The sequence below is a fragment of the Bufo gargarizans genome, unplaced genomic scaffold (assembly GCF_014858855.1).
Source record: "Bufo gargarizans isolate SCDJY-AF-19 unplaced genomic scaffold, ASM1485885v1 original_scaffold_1950_pilon, whole genome shotgun sequence".
Taxonomy (NCBI): domain Eukaryota; kingdom Metazoa; phylum Chordata; class Amphibia; order Anura; family Bufonidae; genus Bufo; species Bufo gargarizans.
Genome location: NW_025334579.1, coordinates 160,668 through 178,372, shown reverse-complemented (window position 1 = coordinate 178,372; position 17,705 = coordinate 160,668). Strand labels below are relative to the sequence as shown.

General features: G+C 46.5%; 1 protein-coding gene across 1 annotated transcript in view; it reads left to right on the top strand.

The window, feature by feature from the left end:
- LOC122923805 (myosin-IIIa-like) overlaps nucleotides 1–17,705 on the top strand; it is a gene marked incomplete at its 5' end in the record, with an annotated part of 178,509 nt that overhangs the window by 45,641 nt on the left and 115,163 nt on the right. Inside the window, one exon of the mRNA XM_044274649.1 lies at nucleotides 128–275. Coding sequence (XP_044130584.1) covers nucleotides 128–275 — 148 coding nt within the window. The remainder of the gene's footprint in view (nucleotides 1–127; nucleotides 276–17,705) is intronic.

Below are 17,705 nucleotides of genomic sequence, written 5' to 3'. Positions count from 1 at the left end.
CGTGTGAGATATGGCTTTATGATTGATTTAAGCATCATACATGAAATGTATTCTGTTTGAAAGATTAATGCTGCAAATAGCGGGCCATAAATAGAAGACAATTATGGAGATGTGCTTGATCTTGCAGTGAGGAGGACGCCGGCTGCAGTATTGGGATTCTTGATATCTTTGGCTTTGAGAATTTTAAAAAGAATTCCTTTGAACAACTCTGCATAAACATTGCAAACGAGCAAATACAATTCTACTTCAACCAACACATTTTTGCTTGGGAACAGGTAAGAAAATGCCATTTTCTTATAGAGACTATTTAAATTCATTAACCTTTTCTTGATTCATATGATGTAATTTTAAGTAGCACCCTTTTTTGACATTTTTCAGGTTTTATTTATTTGCATACCATATTTTTCGCTGTATAAGACACACCTGATTATAATACGCACCTAGGAAAATCTGAAAAAAATACATATTTCATCAGACCTCAGATCAGACCCCCAATCTTTATCAGACCTCAGATCAGGCCCCCAATCAGACTGTCAAACTTTATGAGAACTCAGATCAGACCCCCAATCTTTATTTAGACCTCAGATCAGACCACCTGTCTGTACTAGAACCCCCAATCAAACCCACACTCTTTATCAGACCTCAGATCAGAACTTCCAATCAGAACCCCACTCTGTAACAGACCCCCAACTTTATTAGATCTCAGATCAGACCCCCAATCTTTATTTAGACCTCAGATCAGACCACCTGTCTGCACTAGAACCCCCAATCAAACCCACACTCTTTATCAGACCTCAGATCAGAACTTCCAATCAGAACCCCACTCTGTAACAGACCCCCAACTTTATTAGATCTCAGATCAGACCCCCAATCTTTATTTAGACCTCAGATCAGACCACCTGTCTGTACTAGAACCCCCAATCAAACCCACACTCTTTATCAGACCTCAGATCAGAACTTCCAATCAGAACCCCACTCTGTAACAGACCCCCAACTTTATTAGATCTCAGATCAGACCCCCAATATTTATTAGACTTCAAATCAATCACACCCCCAATCTGTATCAGACCTCAGATCACAATATAAATAAATAAACGTACTGCTCCCTGATTATAACATTTTAGATTTTGTATTACAATTCAAATATTAACCCTTTCATGACTGCCCAACGTAAATTTAAGTCGGTGGCTCAGAATTAAAAAAATGGTGCCCGCTTGCAAGCGGAGCAGGCACCATAGCTGCCGGTGCCTGCTGTATTAAACAGCAGGCATCCTGCACCAGGGGTGCACCACCATCGAGGTCAGGTGAGGCGATCGCCTCAGGCAGCACCAGGGCAAGGGCAAGAGGGCGGCAGCGGAAGGGCCATGAGCAATGAGTGCTTTCATTGTGGCAAAGGGGTTAGGTTAAGAAATTGGCTTTGGGGGGGGGGGTGCCATTTCATTTTTCGCCTCAGGCAGCAGATAGGCTAGGTTCCCCCTCTTGCCCCGCACTAATGTCGGTGGCAGGGCTCCATAGGAACATAGTGTATTTCTCATCCCTATTGGAACTATAAAAAAGTGTTTAAAAAAAAGTTGCAGAAAAAATACTAAAATAAAAATCAAAAAATTTGCCTCCCTTTCCCTAAACTGTAAAAAAAAAATTAAACATTAAAAAATACACATTATCGGCATTGCCGCGATCAAAAACCCCCATGCTTCTAAACTACTAAAACACTCCAAAGACATACTGATAGGGAACTTAGATGGTGAGCCCTATTGGGGACAGTTGGATGCTAATGTCTGTAAGGCGATGCGGAATATAGTAGCGCTATACCAGTGCATAAACTAAGTATCTAAATAAATTATAAAAATATTTTTCCCATATGGCAAACAGAAAAACAGTCGAAATGGCCAATTTGAAGTTTTTGGGTCGCTTCACATCCCACAAAATGTATTATAAAAAGTGGTCCAACAGTCATGCACACTACAAAATGGTATCATTGAAAAGTACAGATCGTCCCACTAAAAACTCAAAAGCTCAATACACATAAATACAATAAAGTATAGGGCTCAGAATATGGGGATGAAAAGAAAAAAGTTTTTTTCAAAGTTTATATTTTATTTCAGTATTAAAAGGCACAGGTCAGTTTTACCACAAGGGAAATGGTGTAAAAGAAAACAAAACATAATTTTCTCTTAAAGATTCATTTAATGTTAATGTGGTCTAGAAGAAAAACAGACAACATTGTGTAAAGTGGTCTGTATAAATGCATCCATGTTCACAGACCAGAACACAAACAAGTTCAACCTCACTTGATCTAAGGCCCCTTTCACACGGGCGAGATTTCCACACGGATGCGATGCGTGAAGTGAACGTATTGCACCCGCACTGAATCCGGACCCATTCATTTTTATGGGGCTATGCACATAAGCGGTGATTTTCACGCATCACTTGTGCGTTGCGTGAAAATCGCAGCATGCTCTATATTGTGCTTCTTCCACGCAACGCAGGCCCCATAGAAGTGAATGGGGCTGCGTGAAAATCGCAAGCATCCGCAAGCAAGTGCGGATGCGGTGCGATTTTCACGCACGGTTGCTAGGAGACAATCGGGGTCGGAGACCCGATCATTATTATTTTCCCTTATAACATGGTTATAAGGGAAAATAATAGCATTCTGAATACAGAATGCATAGTACAATAGCGCTGGAGTGGTTAAAAAAATAAAAAATAAAATGTAACTCACCTTAATCCACTTGCTCGCGCAGCCGGCATCTCTTCTGTCTGTCTTCTGTGCTGTGTGCAGGAAAAGGACCTGTGGTGACATCACTCCGGTCATCACATGATCCATCACCATGGTAAAATATCATGTGACGGACCATGTGATGACCGGAGTGACGTCACCACCAGTCCTTTTCCTGCACACAGCACAGAAGACAGACAGAAGAGATGGTTATAAGGGAAAATAATAGCAATCTACAGAACACCGATCCCAAGCCCGAACTTCTGTGAAGAAGTTCGGGTTTGGGTACCAAAAATGCCGATTTTTCTGGCGTGCGTGCAAAACGTATTACAATGTTTTGCACTTACGTGGAAAAATCGTGCATTTTCCCGCAACGCACCTGCACCTTTTCCCGCAACGCCCGTCTGAAAGAGGCCTAACTCGTGCTAGGTGTATGGCCACCTTTACTCTGAGGCAACAACATTTTTATTTTATTTTATTATTATACTAAAGAGCATTATTGCTTTGGTGTCAGTGTGCGGATTATGGAGTGGTCTTCTGTATGACAGACAGATACATCTTCTCTGCTATCTGGCAATGTATGTATGGGTCATAAACTGGCTTCACCTTTCTACTCATCTGACGGCTCTGATGTCTCCTTATCACTTACTTATGCTAACTGCAGCAACAGGTGATGAGGATTTAACCCTTACAATTCCTTTCTAAAGAGATTACTACCACATTAGCTGAAGGTAAGCAGTGGGAGGGTTAATCCTCCAGACTTGTAGCTGCAATAAACAAAAGTTAGTGATATGGAGATGTGAAAAGCAGCACTGAGGTGAAAGACTCAACATAAATCATTAGTTTTCTGATTCCCAAGGCACATGACCACATGTTCCCTGTTGTAAATGTGGCCCTGGACAGATTCCATCAAATTTTAAAGGAAGAATAAAAGTACATTCACATGACAGTAAAAAAGAAAAAAAAAAGTTTTTTAAAACCTGAACTTATAGATGCCTTTCTGAAAAACGGTCTTTAAAACCAGCCCCCTTGAACTGTATGGGGGCTGTCAGTCTGGGAAGATGAACAAAATAGGACATGTCCTAATCTGTAATGCCTACTATTCAAGGCCCATTAAAATGGCCATGTGAATAGAACCTTAGGCTGCAATGGTTCTGAAAATGACCATGTGACGGTCGTTAAAAGAATGGTCATCACACAGCCGCTTTTCACTGCCATGTGAATGTATGCTACATGTGCTATAATTTGGCTTGTTAAAGGTAAAGCTAAGCACATTTATCAATTTGCTGTCTTTAAAAGGTTTTTTCTTACCATAGTAAATTATGACATTGCTCTAGGATATATATTTTTAAAGGGGTATTCCGGTTTCAATAAGAAGTACATACCTTAGCAGATCAAGCACCACTATTCCAATTCTCTTAGCGGCGTGATTGATCCAGCTGCAGCAGTTATATTGTTATGTCCACAGCATGTGACTGCTGCAGCCAACCATTGGCCTCAGCAGGGCGGACATCTGTTGTCCATATGATGTCACTGCTGCAGCCGGCTTAACAGAGCTCAGCTTGGAGAACTGGAATGGACGTGCTGGATCTGCAAGATAAGTATAAAGATCTATTCTTTTTTTGCAGGGGTTTTCCAAGCATTGACCATTTTTTAACTGAAACTGAAAAACCCTGAAAATGAGGGCCCGTCACCACTGCTGACAAGTCTGTTTTACTACCGTAAATAATGGTATTGCCTATGAAGTAATAAAGGCGCAGCACCTCTTCTTCTAACTTAGCACTCTGCCATTCCTCTCTTATTCCTCTTGGAAATGTATGAATAAGTTGCCAACTGGATGTTACTATTCTTCTTGTCATATAGGAGTATCCCTGCACACTGACGCTGGCAGCACATATGGGATTGTATCCTGCTCCTGATTATACCCAGTAAAAAAAAACATCCTGACAGATCCCGTTAAATAAATGTGAGAGTAGCGGCAGCCTGCAAAAGGGGTGCAACAGCATTTTCCACCTGTTACTGTGCATCCTGTTAATAATATAGCACAGGGATGCCCAACCCGCGGCCCTCCAGCTGTTGAAAAACTACAACTCCCAGCATTCCCTGTTAGCTGAAGACTGTCCAGGCGGCATGATGGAAGTTGTAGTTTTGCAACATCTGGAGGGCCGCAGGTTGGGCATCCCTGCTATAGTGCATGCTGAAAGCAATGCAAGGTCAGACCTGACATCATTTTTTAATACTTTTTAAGTTCCAAAAGTGGTGGAAATTATAGATAAATTAGTGTCACTCATGATTCTAAAGCCGCATTCGCATTATCGTTTTGCAAAAAAAAAAAAAAAAAAGACCTAAATACACTGAAAAATCATTTCCAGGGTGTATGTTTCAATAAGAAGAAAATCGGGCCTTCATTAATCCATCAGTAACGGAGGCTGTGGCGCAGCCGCAGATGTGAATAGAGCCGTACGGTATTATTCATGGTCTACACCTGGTCATTTCTAGTGAAAAGAGGCTCCCTCCAGGATTAATCAGGATATTTATACGGCAATTATACTTTTCAAGCCGAGAACAGATTATATTGTTCTGAGCACCAACAGCTTGCAAATGAGCTACACAAAGCTGGGATATGAACAATTTCTTACCTAATGTACTGTGAAACCTCATATCTCACACACAGTATCTGGATGCAGCTCTCCTATGTGTGCACAGTAAGAGCATTTACAATGCAAATCCTAATGTATTCATTCGCATTTCTAATGCACGTACAGACGCTATAGGAAATTGGCGTGACCTTTGGAATTGCTCCTGATAGGTCAATTAGAGGAACACTGCGTACTGTACATGCAAGCGGATGTGTAAATCACTGATGTAATTATACATGTTCACCTTGGCAAAAAAAAAAATATTTGCGGCATGAATATTTTAATTATTATTCCTGATTGTAGGGTATCTTGTTAATGTAAGAAAAATAGGAACATAGTAAGGCTAGTTTCACGCTAGCGGCAGGGGAGTCCGGCAGATTAGGGTTAACAGCTATAATGGGGGCGGAGGTGGAGTTCCGGCGGCAGCACGGCAGCGCGCGGCGAGAGGCAGCCGGACTAAAACTACGACATGCAGTACTTTAAGTCCGGCTGCCTCTCACCGTGCGCTGCCGTGCTGCCGCCGGAACTCCACCTCCGCCCCCATTATAGTCAATGGGGATGGAGCGGCAGTCCGGGGGCACACGTGAACTAGCGGAACATCCTGCCGGTTTACCCGCCGGAACATCCTGCCGGAGTCCCCTGCCGCTACTGTGAAACTAGCCTAACACAGGCTGAAAAAATACATCCCTTCATCCAGTTCAGCCTGTTATCCTGCAAAGTTGATCCACGGGAAGGGAAAAAAAAAAACTAAGGTCATGAGGATCGAAGCCAATTTTCCTCATTTTAGGGGAAAAGCTCCAATTAGGCAATCAGAATAAAGCCTCATTAACAAATCATTGTTCCACGTACGTGTTTTGTACGTGTTCTCCATTTTAATGTAGGTATTCACACATCCGTTTTTTACCATGGTCCTTGGGTCCGTGTTTTTAGCACGGAACCATGCTCTATTTTGATTTTGATCCATCATGCCCATTATAGTCTATGGGTCTGTGAAAACCACGGATGCGATTCGTGTTTCACGGGTCATTAGGAAGAGTGTTTTTTAAATAATTTTTCAGCTGTACACTGTCAGTGAAACACGGATGACACATGGACTTAAAAAAACTGACATACAGACCCATTAGGGTCATCTTCACAGAGGCATCACTGACCACCTTTTCATGGATTTAAGCATGGACGTGTGAATGATGCCTAACTCCCTGGATCAATGACCCTTCTCCAGAAATATAGTAACTATAACCTGTAATATTATGACTTAATGGGATGGAAGAACCTTTTCCGGCTACCCCGTACCCTTACCACGACCCCCTCCTCCGTTAATAATACTCCACCACAATCTTGTTGGTAAAATATGGCCGTACAAGGCCACCTTTATTAAATTAACATATAACTTACAACTTTTTCCAAACATGCATATTATTTAACAATAATATCAACACATTATCTTAACATTTTCCGCTGTTAACCCTCCAAGAGATCCTGGGAGGCAACCCCAAAACACGTCTTTTCCCGATCTCCTTTTTCCTGACTTTCCTTGCCCTTGGCCGCATTCACCGACCCAAGGACACCAGATCCACCAATTCCAAGTATACAACTCCCCTAGGCCAACTTAGGCCGAACAGGAAGCGCATTAACCAGCTTATTTTAACTCCAATAGACGCGCATTCCACCATCTAGCGCATCTCTTAACCATGAATTGCCCCCCAGGATCCCACATCAGAAACTGCCACCAACGACCACCGGTGACACCTCACCTGTGGGAGTCACGCCACCCCTTGAAAGCCATCTCCAGACCATCCCGAATCCCCAAAGCCCACATATCTATCCCCAGATCATTCAGATGTACACCATCCGACCTCAGAAATTGAGGAGAAGCCGCCTCCAACTCCTGATGCCGAACCACCAAGCCACCCTGGCGACGCACAAAACGCCCTACCTCCTTATTTAATTTCGCCCGGGCCTTATTAATACGGTCCACCGACCGCGCAAATCGCCAAGATCTCCTGGCGACTACATCAGACCATACCACGATCAGGTCCGGGAATTGTGACAACAAGCGGAGCAGATCAAGCTTAATGTCTCTGATAACATCACGTGACCTACGGACGCCCAGGTCATTACCCCCCACATGCAACACCACAATATCCGGAGCCCGATCCAAGGCTACGTACGCCTGAAACTCCGGCAACACACGACCCCACATGAGGCCCCGCAGCCCGATCCACCGTACTTGCAACTCCTCAGGGGAAAACCCCAAAAGCCGACCGTTCCGCCGCACGTCCGCCCGCAATGCACCCCAGTAGACATACGAGTGTCCGAAAAATCCACGCCAATCCAGACTTCGGTTCTGTAAAACAAAAACAAACAAAAAAAAACAACAAACCACTGACATTAAACCCAGCAAACGAAAATTGTCTTTAAGGCCGCATCTACATAGAACCTCCATACAACAAATGTGGCCGAACGTAAGACCGAAAACATGACGACTCCCACCGGCCAATCCTCTTAATGACATTATCCCCCAGGCCCCACCGGGCCGCTTCGGTCGCTGCGCCAATCCGAAACGAAAGCGACGCATATTCCTGGGCCGGCAACCCAGCCGCCCTCAAAAAAGACCGAAACACAGCCACAAACTGAAAAACCGACAAACTAGATCCGTCTTGATGCACCAGTAAAGGACCGGAACCACGTGGCCGCACTGCCAAAAATTCCTCCACACAGCGCACCGGACAGAGTACAGACCCCATCAAAGGCCGCAACCACAACACTGCCCCCTTACCAACCTGATCCGTCTTGGACCTACGCAACTTGCATCGCAATACTCCCTCCTGAATACTAACATCTTCCCCCAACAGACCCCCGGACCCCTTCCGAGTAGCGGACACCAACTCCGATATCCTGAACGCCCCAAAGAAAGCTAAGGAAAAAGCCACCCTAAACAGCACGACCTCAAAAGGCGAAGCACAAATCCCCCCAGCCTGCTCCCATAACTGCAACAAAACTTCAAAAGACACTGGACGCCTCGAATCCCTGCGAACCGCCCCACAGCGATAGCCCTTTAACGCCTGCCGCACCACAAAACTCTTGGTCACGTCCGCCATCCCGCGCAAACGCAACCAGAAGGACACCGCCGCTAACCTTTTGGAAGCAACAGAGAAGGACAACCCCTCACTAAACGACACCCCCAACCAATATACCAACAAGGTCTGCCACTCCTCTGCTACCACACCCACCCCCACTTTTTCCAATAAACCTTCCCAAAGCGACCACACTGCCGAGTAGGACGACCACGTCCCTTTACTCACTGACCGCCGAATCAAGTCAGCCGAGACCCCAAGGCCACAGGACAACCCTCGAACCTCTGCCTCCGGTGCCAATCCTCGAAAACGATCCCACTGGAAACGAGAAAGAGAATCAGCTATGGAGTTCGCAACCCCCGGCAGGTGAACAGAAACAAAACAAGCATTCAACCGCAAACCTTGTAATACTAACAACCGAAGTAATCTCAACACCGGAGGTGACGACGCCGATTGACTGTTAATCACCTGCACCACCCCCATGTTGTCACAATAAAAACGCACTCGTTTATTGCGTAGCCTGTCACCCCACAGTATTGTAGCCAACACTATCGGAAACAGCTCCAACAAGACCAAGTTCCCAAGAAAACCTGCTTCTCGCCACTCCACCGGCCAGGGACCCGCACTCCATTGTCCTCCGCAATATACCCCATAACCGCCGGAACCCGATGCATCCGAGAATAACTCCAAGTCCACATTGGAGACAGGCGCCTCCATCCACATCGCCCGGCCATTGAAACCCACCAAAAAGGCCTGCCATACCCGTAAGTCCTCCCTCACCTCCGAGGACAAACGCAAATAGTGAAACGGAACCACTACACCCGCCGAGGCCTGCGCCAGCCGTCGACAGAACACCCTACCCATTGGCAATATCCTGCAGGCGAAATTCAACTTGCCCAGCACCGACTGGACCTTCCGCAACTGAACCCGCCTGGCCCGCACCAAAAAGGCCAAATCCTCCAACAAATCCCTAACCTTGTCCCCCGGCAACCGACATTCCATAGCCACAGTATCAATTTCAATCCCCAAAAAACTAAGCACCGTTGCCGGTCCTTCAGTCTTTTCCTGGGCCAACCGCACTCCAAAACGAGCAGCCACCCGTTCCATAGTCCTCAACAAAACCGAACAAACCCGTGTTCCCGCGGGGCCGATAAACAAAAAGTCATCAAGATAGTGTAATACCGAATTCCAACCAGATTCCATCTTGATAACCCACTCCAAAAACGTACTAAAACATTCAAAGAGCGAACAAGAAATCGCACAACCCATCGGCAAACAGCAATCTACATAAAAACTCCCCTCCCACTGAAAACCCAACAAGTGAAAACTCTCTGGATGGATCGGCAACAACCTAAACGCGGCCTCAATATCGGTCTTGGCCAACAAGGCCCCCTGACCCAAATGCCGGACCCACCGCACTGCCGCGTCAAAAGAAGTGTATGAAACCGAACACAACTTCTCCGCTATACCATCATTCACCGCCCCACCCGGCGGAAAGGACAGGTGATGTATCAAACGAAACTTATTGGGCTCCTTTTTTGGCACTAGCCCCAATGGTGATACCCAAAAATCCGGCAACGGCTGACAAACAAAAGGACCGACAACCCTTCCCGCAGCAACCTCCTTTTCAATCTTCTCAGCCACCACCCCTGGACAACGCAACGCCGAGGCCAGGTTCCGCGGTACGGTACCATCCCCAACCGATTGGCACGGAATTTTGAAACCCCACTGAAAACCGTCCCGCAACAATGCAGCCGCCTCTCTATTTGGGTACTTCTCTAAATAAGGCACCATCTCTCCCACCTTCACCGGCGTCACCCCTCTTTTGCCCAACCTCGGGTCCCTTACCTCTCCCCCTCCTGAAGCATTTTGACAGACTATGGGCGCCTCCGCAACCGGAGCACTCGTGTCTGAACCGGCACTCGGCCATGAACCGACAATGGCCTTCGTTGTATTGCCAGCAACAGCCCTTCCTACCAACGCCTTGCCCCTCACCGGCCGAGGATCCCCCGGCCCTCCTCGAAAGGGCATAGACCCAGCCTTCGGAGCCGTCATCAATTTCATCCAAAGACTAATGTCTTTATGATCCCATCTAATGCTCGGTCTGACCGCCTTCCTCTGCCTAAACTGCTCATCGTATCTGAGCCACGCCACACCCCCATAAACCCGATGAGCCTCTCCGATGGCATCCATATAACCGAACAACGCCGAGCAATGTTCCGGAGCCTTTTCCCCTACCACACTAGCAAATATGGCAAACGCCTGGAGCCAATTCTGAAATGTACGCGGAATGAGCCTATACCTCCGTTTTTCCTCCTCCTCCCGCTTACTTTCGTCAGGTTTACCCCTATCCAAATTAAACTTCTCTAACGGAAGCAGGGAGAATATCTCCACATATTCATCCCGCCATATTTTGTCCTTAACCTCCTGCTTCAGGTGCGCACCCAACGGACCCTCGAAGCAAACGTAAACTTCACCCTTAGCCGCATCCGCCAACCGCACACCATCACCCAGCACACTCCCTTGTTTTGCTGACTCCCCCGCCGCAGGTCCCGCAGACAACCCAGGTTGAGAACCCAAGCACTCCGCCCCAGCAACCACTCCCGTACTACCAGCACCCTGCAAAGGATCCCAAACCGTCGCCGGCGACACCGCTGTTCCCTGCCCCAATTTCGTCAACAGAGTCAACATACCAGATAACAGTTCCTGCGCTAACAACGCAGTACCCCCTCCCCCCACCTGACTAGGCACAGCATCCCCAATCCCCGCCCCCACCGCAACATGCCCAGATGTCCTCTCACCTGGCCGTCCCTGGGAAGAAGACCCAGCAGCCGTCGCTCCTCCACCATACGTCACCGACGGGCCCCCACACGATGATGGCACAGCATCCGGCACCTCCTCCTCCGCCAAGACACCCGCCGCCTGTGGAGGATCCGCTTCAAGCTCTCCTTCCTCCATGCTCCGCCCGGATGAAGACCCACCGCTATTGCTCCTAGCGAGGGTGTGGGAACCTGATTCCTGGTCCCTGCCTCCTTGCCGAACCGCTGAGTCTAAGGACCTCCTGGCCCCGGCCACCGCATTCCCCACAGACCCACACATCGCCGTCTCCCCCTCATGTCCTGCCGCTCCACTCCCGCCACACCGCCGCACCGGGTGGCGGAAGTACATCCGGACCCCCAGTCAGCGCTCCATCGTCCTGTTGCCGGCCCTCCACCAGGGGCCTCGACGCGCCACCACCTCGACTGTATCCTATCGCGGCCCTCAGCACCTGTCCCCTCCTCCCGGCTGAGGCCTCCAGTCGCGGTCTGTCCTCACACTCTGATGCGCGCAAGGCCGCGGCGGATCCCCGCCCGGCCGCATCACTTCCATCCAGCAGGACTCCCCCCGCGGCAGCAGGTGAGTCAGTCGACCTCAGTCCCCCCCTCAGGGGCCTAGAACCGCCGCGCGCCTCCCTACCGGACCTGGGGGAAGACCCAGCAGATGCCTGAGCCCCGGGACGCCGGCACCGCCTCTCTCCTCTGTGGGCCGCGGGAAGGACTCCGCACCCGCCTCCTGACACGAGGGGTCGCCTCCGGGCTAAGCCGCTCCGGGGGGACCGAACGGCGCGTCCTGGTCCTCACCTCCCCCGCTCCACTCGGAATAGGAACCGCACTCAAAGCCCCTGTCAGGTGATCCTGCAGCCACGCCGTCCCGTGCTGCCGCGCCGCGTCTCTCACCGCCGCCATCAAAGCCTCCAGGTCCGCCATAACTTCCTCGCTCTCTTCAACTACCCCGAGCCCCTCCCCTCACTTTCTTTTATAATGCCCGCCAAACCGTACTCCAGCTCCACCCCTTAACTACCTCCCCTCTTACACACTCCCAAACTCTTAACCCTTCCTTTGCCTGAAGTCTCCCCCCAAGTCAATACGCATTCCGCTAGGTCTGCGCCCCTGCTACATTGCTATTCTTACTAGAGATGAGCGAGCCAAATACAACGAAGTGGAATTCGATCCGAATTTCAGGATAAATTTGATTTGCCTCGAAGCCGAATTTCCTTGTGCTTCGTGTCAGTGAATCGATTTAGCCTGAAATAGTGTAAAAAACTATCATAATCATACTTACCGCCTCCATTTGCTCGTGACGCCTCGATTTTGATTGAAAATCTCGGCTGAAATCCCGTGCATGGTGAAGTATGACATCACCACGCCGGCCAGCGCGTTGACGTAATCTCGCGCCACACGAGATTTCGCTCCAGATCTTCAAGCAAGATTGTGGCGGCCGGCTCTTTGCGAGCAAATGGAGGCAGTAAGTTTGATAAAAAAAAAAATTATGTTAGGCTAGGGCTACTTTCACACTGGCGTTTTTGTTTCCGTTTGTAAGATCCGTTCAGGGCGCTCACAAGCGGTCCAAAACGGATCAGTTTTTACCTAATGCATCAGTTTTGCCTCCATTCTGCCTCCATTCCGCTCTGGAGGCGGACACCAAAACGCTGCTTGCAGCGTTTTGGTGTCCGCCTGACGATGCAGAGCCAAACGGATCCGTCCTGACACACAATGTAAGTCGATGGGGATGGATCCGTTTTCACTGACACAATAGAAAACGGATCCGCCACCCCCATTGACTTTCAATAGTGTTCAAAACAGATCCGTTTTGGCAATGTTAACAATAATACAAACGGATCCGTCTGTGCAGATCCATGACAGATCCGCACCAAACGCGAGTGTGGAAGTAGCCTTAGTTTCACACAGTTTTTACACTCAAATGCCGCAATCATGTATGAACGCGGCATCTGAGGGGTACAATGATGGGGGGCAGCTCTATCGCTGCTCCCTGTCATTGCACCTGCTTCTTACAAAAAATGCGCTTCGTGATAAAGTTATTCGTCAAAAAGCATTTTTTTTTGTAATATTCTGCGAATCAGCCGAATCGAACATTTCATAAATTCTTTCAGCTCTAATTATTACTCTCCAGAAATACATCCAGGCCCCTGTTGAACTCTTTTAGTGAACTCACGATCACCACCTCCACAGGCAGAGAGTTCCATAGTCTCACTGCTCTTACCGTAAAGAATCCTCTTCTATGTTTGTGTACAAACCTTCTTCCCTCCAGACGCAGAGGATGTCCCCTCGTCACAGTCACAGTCCTGGGGATAAATAGATGATGGGAGAGATCTCTGTACTGACCCTGATATATTTATACATAGTAATTAGATCTCCCCTCAGTCGTCTTTAGAAATAGGGGATTAGTAATGTTTTAAGCTGGCCGTACACATTAGATGTAGGGATGAGCGAACTCGAACTGTATAGTTCGGGTTCGTACCGAATTTTGGGGTGTCCGTGACCCGAACCCGGACATTTTCGTAAAAGTCCGGGTTCGGGTTCGGTGTTCGTCGCTTTCTTGGCGCTTTTGTGACGCTTTCTTGGCGCTTTTTGAAAGGCTGCAAAGCAGCCAATCAACAAGCGTCATACTACTTGCCCCAAGAGGCCATCACAGCCATGCCTACTATTGGCATGGCTGTGATTGGCCAGAGCACCATGTGACCCAGCCTCTATTTAAGCTGGAGTCACATAGCGCCGCCCGTCACTCTGCTCTGATTAGCGTAGGGAGAGGTTGCGGCTGCGACAGTAGGGCGAGATTAGGCAGATTAACTCCTCCAAAGGACTTGATTAACTGATCGATCTGCAGCTGTGGATCATTGAGCTGCTGATCCTCAATTGCTCACTGTTTTTAGGCTGCACAGACCGTTTGTCAGTCTCATTTTTCTGGGGTGATCGGCGGCCATTTTGTGTCTTGTGGTGCGCCAGCACAAGCTGCGACCAAGTGCATTTAACCCTCAATGGTGTGGTTGTTTTTTGGCTAAAGCCTACATCAGGGTGAAGCTGTCACACCAAGTGCATTTAACCAGCAATAGTCTGTTCATTTTTTGGCCATATACAAAATCAGGGGCAAGCTGCGCCTGTCACCAAGTGCATTTAACCCTCAATGGTGTGGTTGTTTTTTGGCTAAAGCCTACATCAGGGTGAAGCTGTGACACCAAGTGCATTTAACCAGCAATAGTCTGTTCATTTTTTGGCCATATACAAAATCAGGGGCAAGCTGCGCCTGTCACCAAGTGCATTTAACCCTCAATGGTGTGGTTGTTTTTTGGCTAAAGCCTACATCAGGGTGAAGCTGTCACACCAAGTGCATTTAACCAGCAATAGTCTGTTCATTTTTTGGCCATATACAAAATCAGGGGCAAGCTGCGCCTGTCACCAAGTGCATTTAACCCTCAATGGTGTGGTTGTTTTTTGGCTAAAGCCTACATCAGGGTGAAGCTGTCACACCAAGTGCATTTAACCAGCAATAGTCTGTTTATTTTTTGGCCATATCCCAGTCTAATTCTGTCACTAAATCCATACCGGTCACCCAGCGCCTAAATACTAGGCCTCAAATTTATATCCAGCTAAATCTGTCCCTAGTGCTGTAGCTGGGCGAGTTATTTAGTGTCCGTTCAAGCACATTTCTTGTTCTGGGTTGAAATACAATTCCCAATTTAGCAATTTCATAATTTAGTGGTTCCTGCTATATCAGAGCTATTTGAAATCTATCCCAAAAAGGGTATATAATATTGAAGGTGCACATTGGGTCATTCAGAATAACTTCACACACACCCGCTACTGTGTATTTCCAAGTCTAATTCTGTCACTAAACCCATACCTGTCACCCAGCGCCTAAATACTAGGCCTCAAATTTAAATCCCTCTAAATCTCTCGTTACCCCGCTGTACTGTTGTTGCTGGGCAAGATATTTAGTGTCCGTCAAAGCACATTTTTTGTTCTGGGTTGAAGTACAATTCCCAATTTAGCAATTTCATAATTTAGTGGTTTCTGCTATATCAGAGCTATTTGAAATCTATCCCTAAAAGGGTATATAATATTGAAGGTGCACATAGGGTCATTCAGAATAACTTCACACACACGCTTCTGTGCATTTCCAAGTCTAATTCTGTCACTAAATCCATACCGGTGACCCAGCGCCTAAATACTAGGCCTCAAATTTAAATCCCTCTAAATCTCTCGTTACCCACCGCTGTACTGTTGTTGCTGGGCAAGATATTTAGTGTCCGTCAAAGCACATTTTTTGTTCTGGGTTGAAGTACAATTCCCAATTTAGCAATTTCATAATTTAGTGGTTTCTGCTATATCAGAGCTATTTGAAATCTATCCCTAAAAGGGTATATAATATTGAAGGTGCACATAGGGTCATTCAGAATAACTTCACACACACGCTTCTGTGCATTTCCAAGTCTAATTCTGTCACTAAATCCATACCGGTGACCCAGCGCCTAAATACTAGGCCTCAAATTTAAATCCCTCTAAATCTCTCGTTACCCACCGCTGTACTGTTGTTGCTGGGCAAGATATTTAGTGTCCGTCAAAGCACATTTTTTGTTCTGGGTTGAAGTACAATTCCCAATTTAGCAATTTCATAATTTAGTGGTTTCTGCTATATCAGAGCTATTTGAAATCTATCCCTAAAAGGGTATATAATATTGAAGGTGCACATAGGGTCATTCAGAATAACTTCACACACACGCTTCTGTGCATTTCCAAGTCTAATTCTGTCACTAAATCCATACCGGTGACCCAGCGCCTAAATACTAGGCCTCAAATTTAAATCCCTCTAAATCTCTCGTTACCCACCGCTGTACTGTTGTTGCTGGGCAAGATATTTAGTGTCCGTCAAAGCACATTTTTTGTTCTGGGTTGAAGTACAATTCCCAATTTAGCAATTTCATAATTTAGTGGTTTCTGCTATATCAGAGCTATTTGAAATCTATCCCTAAAAGGGTATATAATATTGAAGGTGCACATAGGGTCATTCAGAATAACTTCACACACACGCTTCTGTGCATTTCCAAGTCTAATTCTGTCACTAAATCCATACCGGTGACCCAGCGCCTAAATACTAGGCCTCAAATTTAAATCCCTCTAAATCTCTCGTTACCCACCGCTGTACTGTTGTTGCTGGGCAAGATATTTAGTGTCCGTCAAAGCACATTTTTTGTTCTGGGTTGAAGTACAATTCCCAATTTAGCAATTTCATAATTTAGTGGTTTCTGCTATATCAGAGCTATTTGAAATCTATCCCTAAAAGGGTATATAATATTGAAGGTGCACATAGGGTCATTCAGAATAACTTCACACACACGCTTCTGTGCATTTCCAAGTCTAATTCTGTCACTAAATCCATACCGGTGACCCAGCGCCTAAATACTAGGCCTCAAATTTAAATCCCTCTAAATCTCTCGTTACCCACCGCTGTACTGTTGTTGCTGGGCAAGATATTTAGTGTCCGTCAAAGCACATTTTTTGTTCTGGGTTGAAGTACAATTCCCAATTTAGCAATTTCATAATTTAGTGGTTTCTGCTATATCAGAGCTATTTGAAATCTATCCCTAAAAGGGTATATAATATTGAAGGTGCACATAGGGTCATTCAGAATAACTTCACACACACGCTTCTGTGCATTTCCAAGTCTAATTCTGTCACTAAATCCATACCGGTGACCCAGCGCCTAAATACTAGGCCTCAAATTTAAATCCCTCTAAATCTCTCGTTACCCACCGCTGTACTGTTGTTGCTGGGCAAGATATTTAGTGTCCGTCAAAGCACATTTTTTGTTCTGGGTTGAAGTACAATTCCCAATTTAGCAATTTCATAATTTAGTGGTTTCTGCTATATCAGAGCTATTTGAAATCTATCCCTAAAAGGGTATATAATATTGAAGGTGCACATAGGGTCATTCAGAATAACTTCACACACACGCTTCTGTGCATTTCCAAGTCTAATTCTGTCACTAAATCCATACCGGTGACCCAGCGCCTAAATACTAGGCCTCAAATTTAAATCCCTCTAAATCTCTCGTTACCCACCGCTGTACTGTTGTTGCTGGGCAAGATATTTAGTGTCCGTCAAAGCACATTTTTTGTTCTGGGTTGAAGTACAATTCCCAATTTAGCAATTTCATAATTTAGTGGTTTCTGCTATATCAGAGCTATTTGAAATCTATCCCTAAAAGGGTATATAATATTGAAGGTGCACATAGGGTCATTCAGAATAACTTCACACACACGCTTCTGTGCATTTCCAAGTCTAATTCTGTCACTAAATCCATACCGGTGACCCAGCGCCTAAATACTAGGCCTCAAATTTAAATCCCTCTAAATCTCTCGTTACCCACCGCTGTACTGTTGTTGCTGGGCAAGATATTTAGTGTCCGTCAAAGCACATTTTTTGTTCTGGGTTG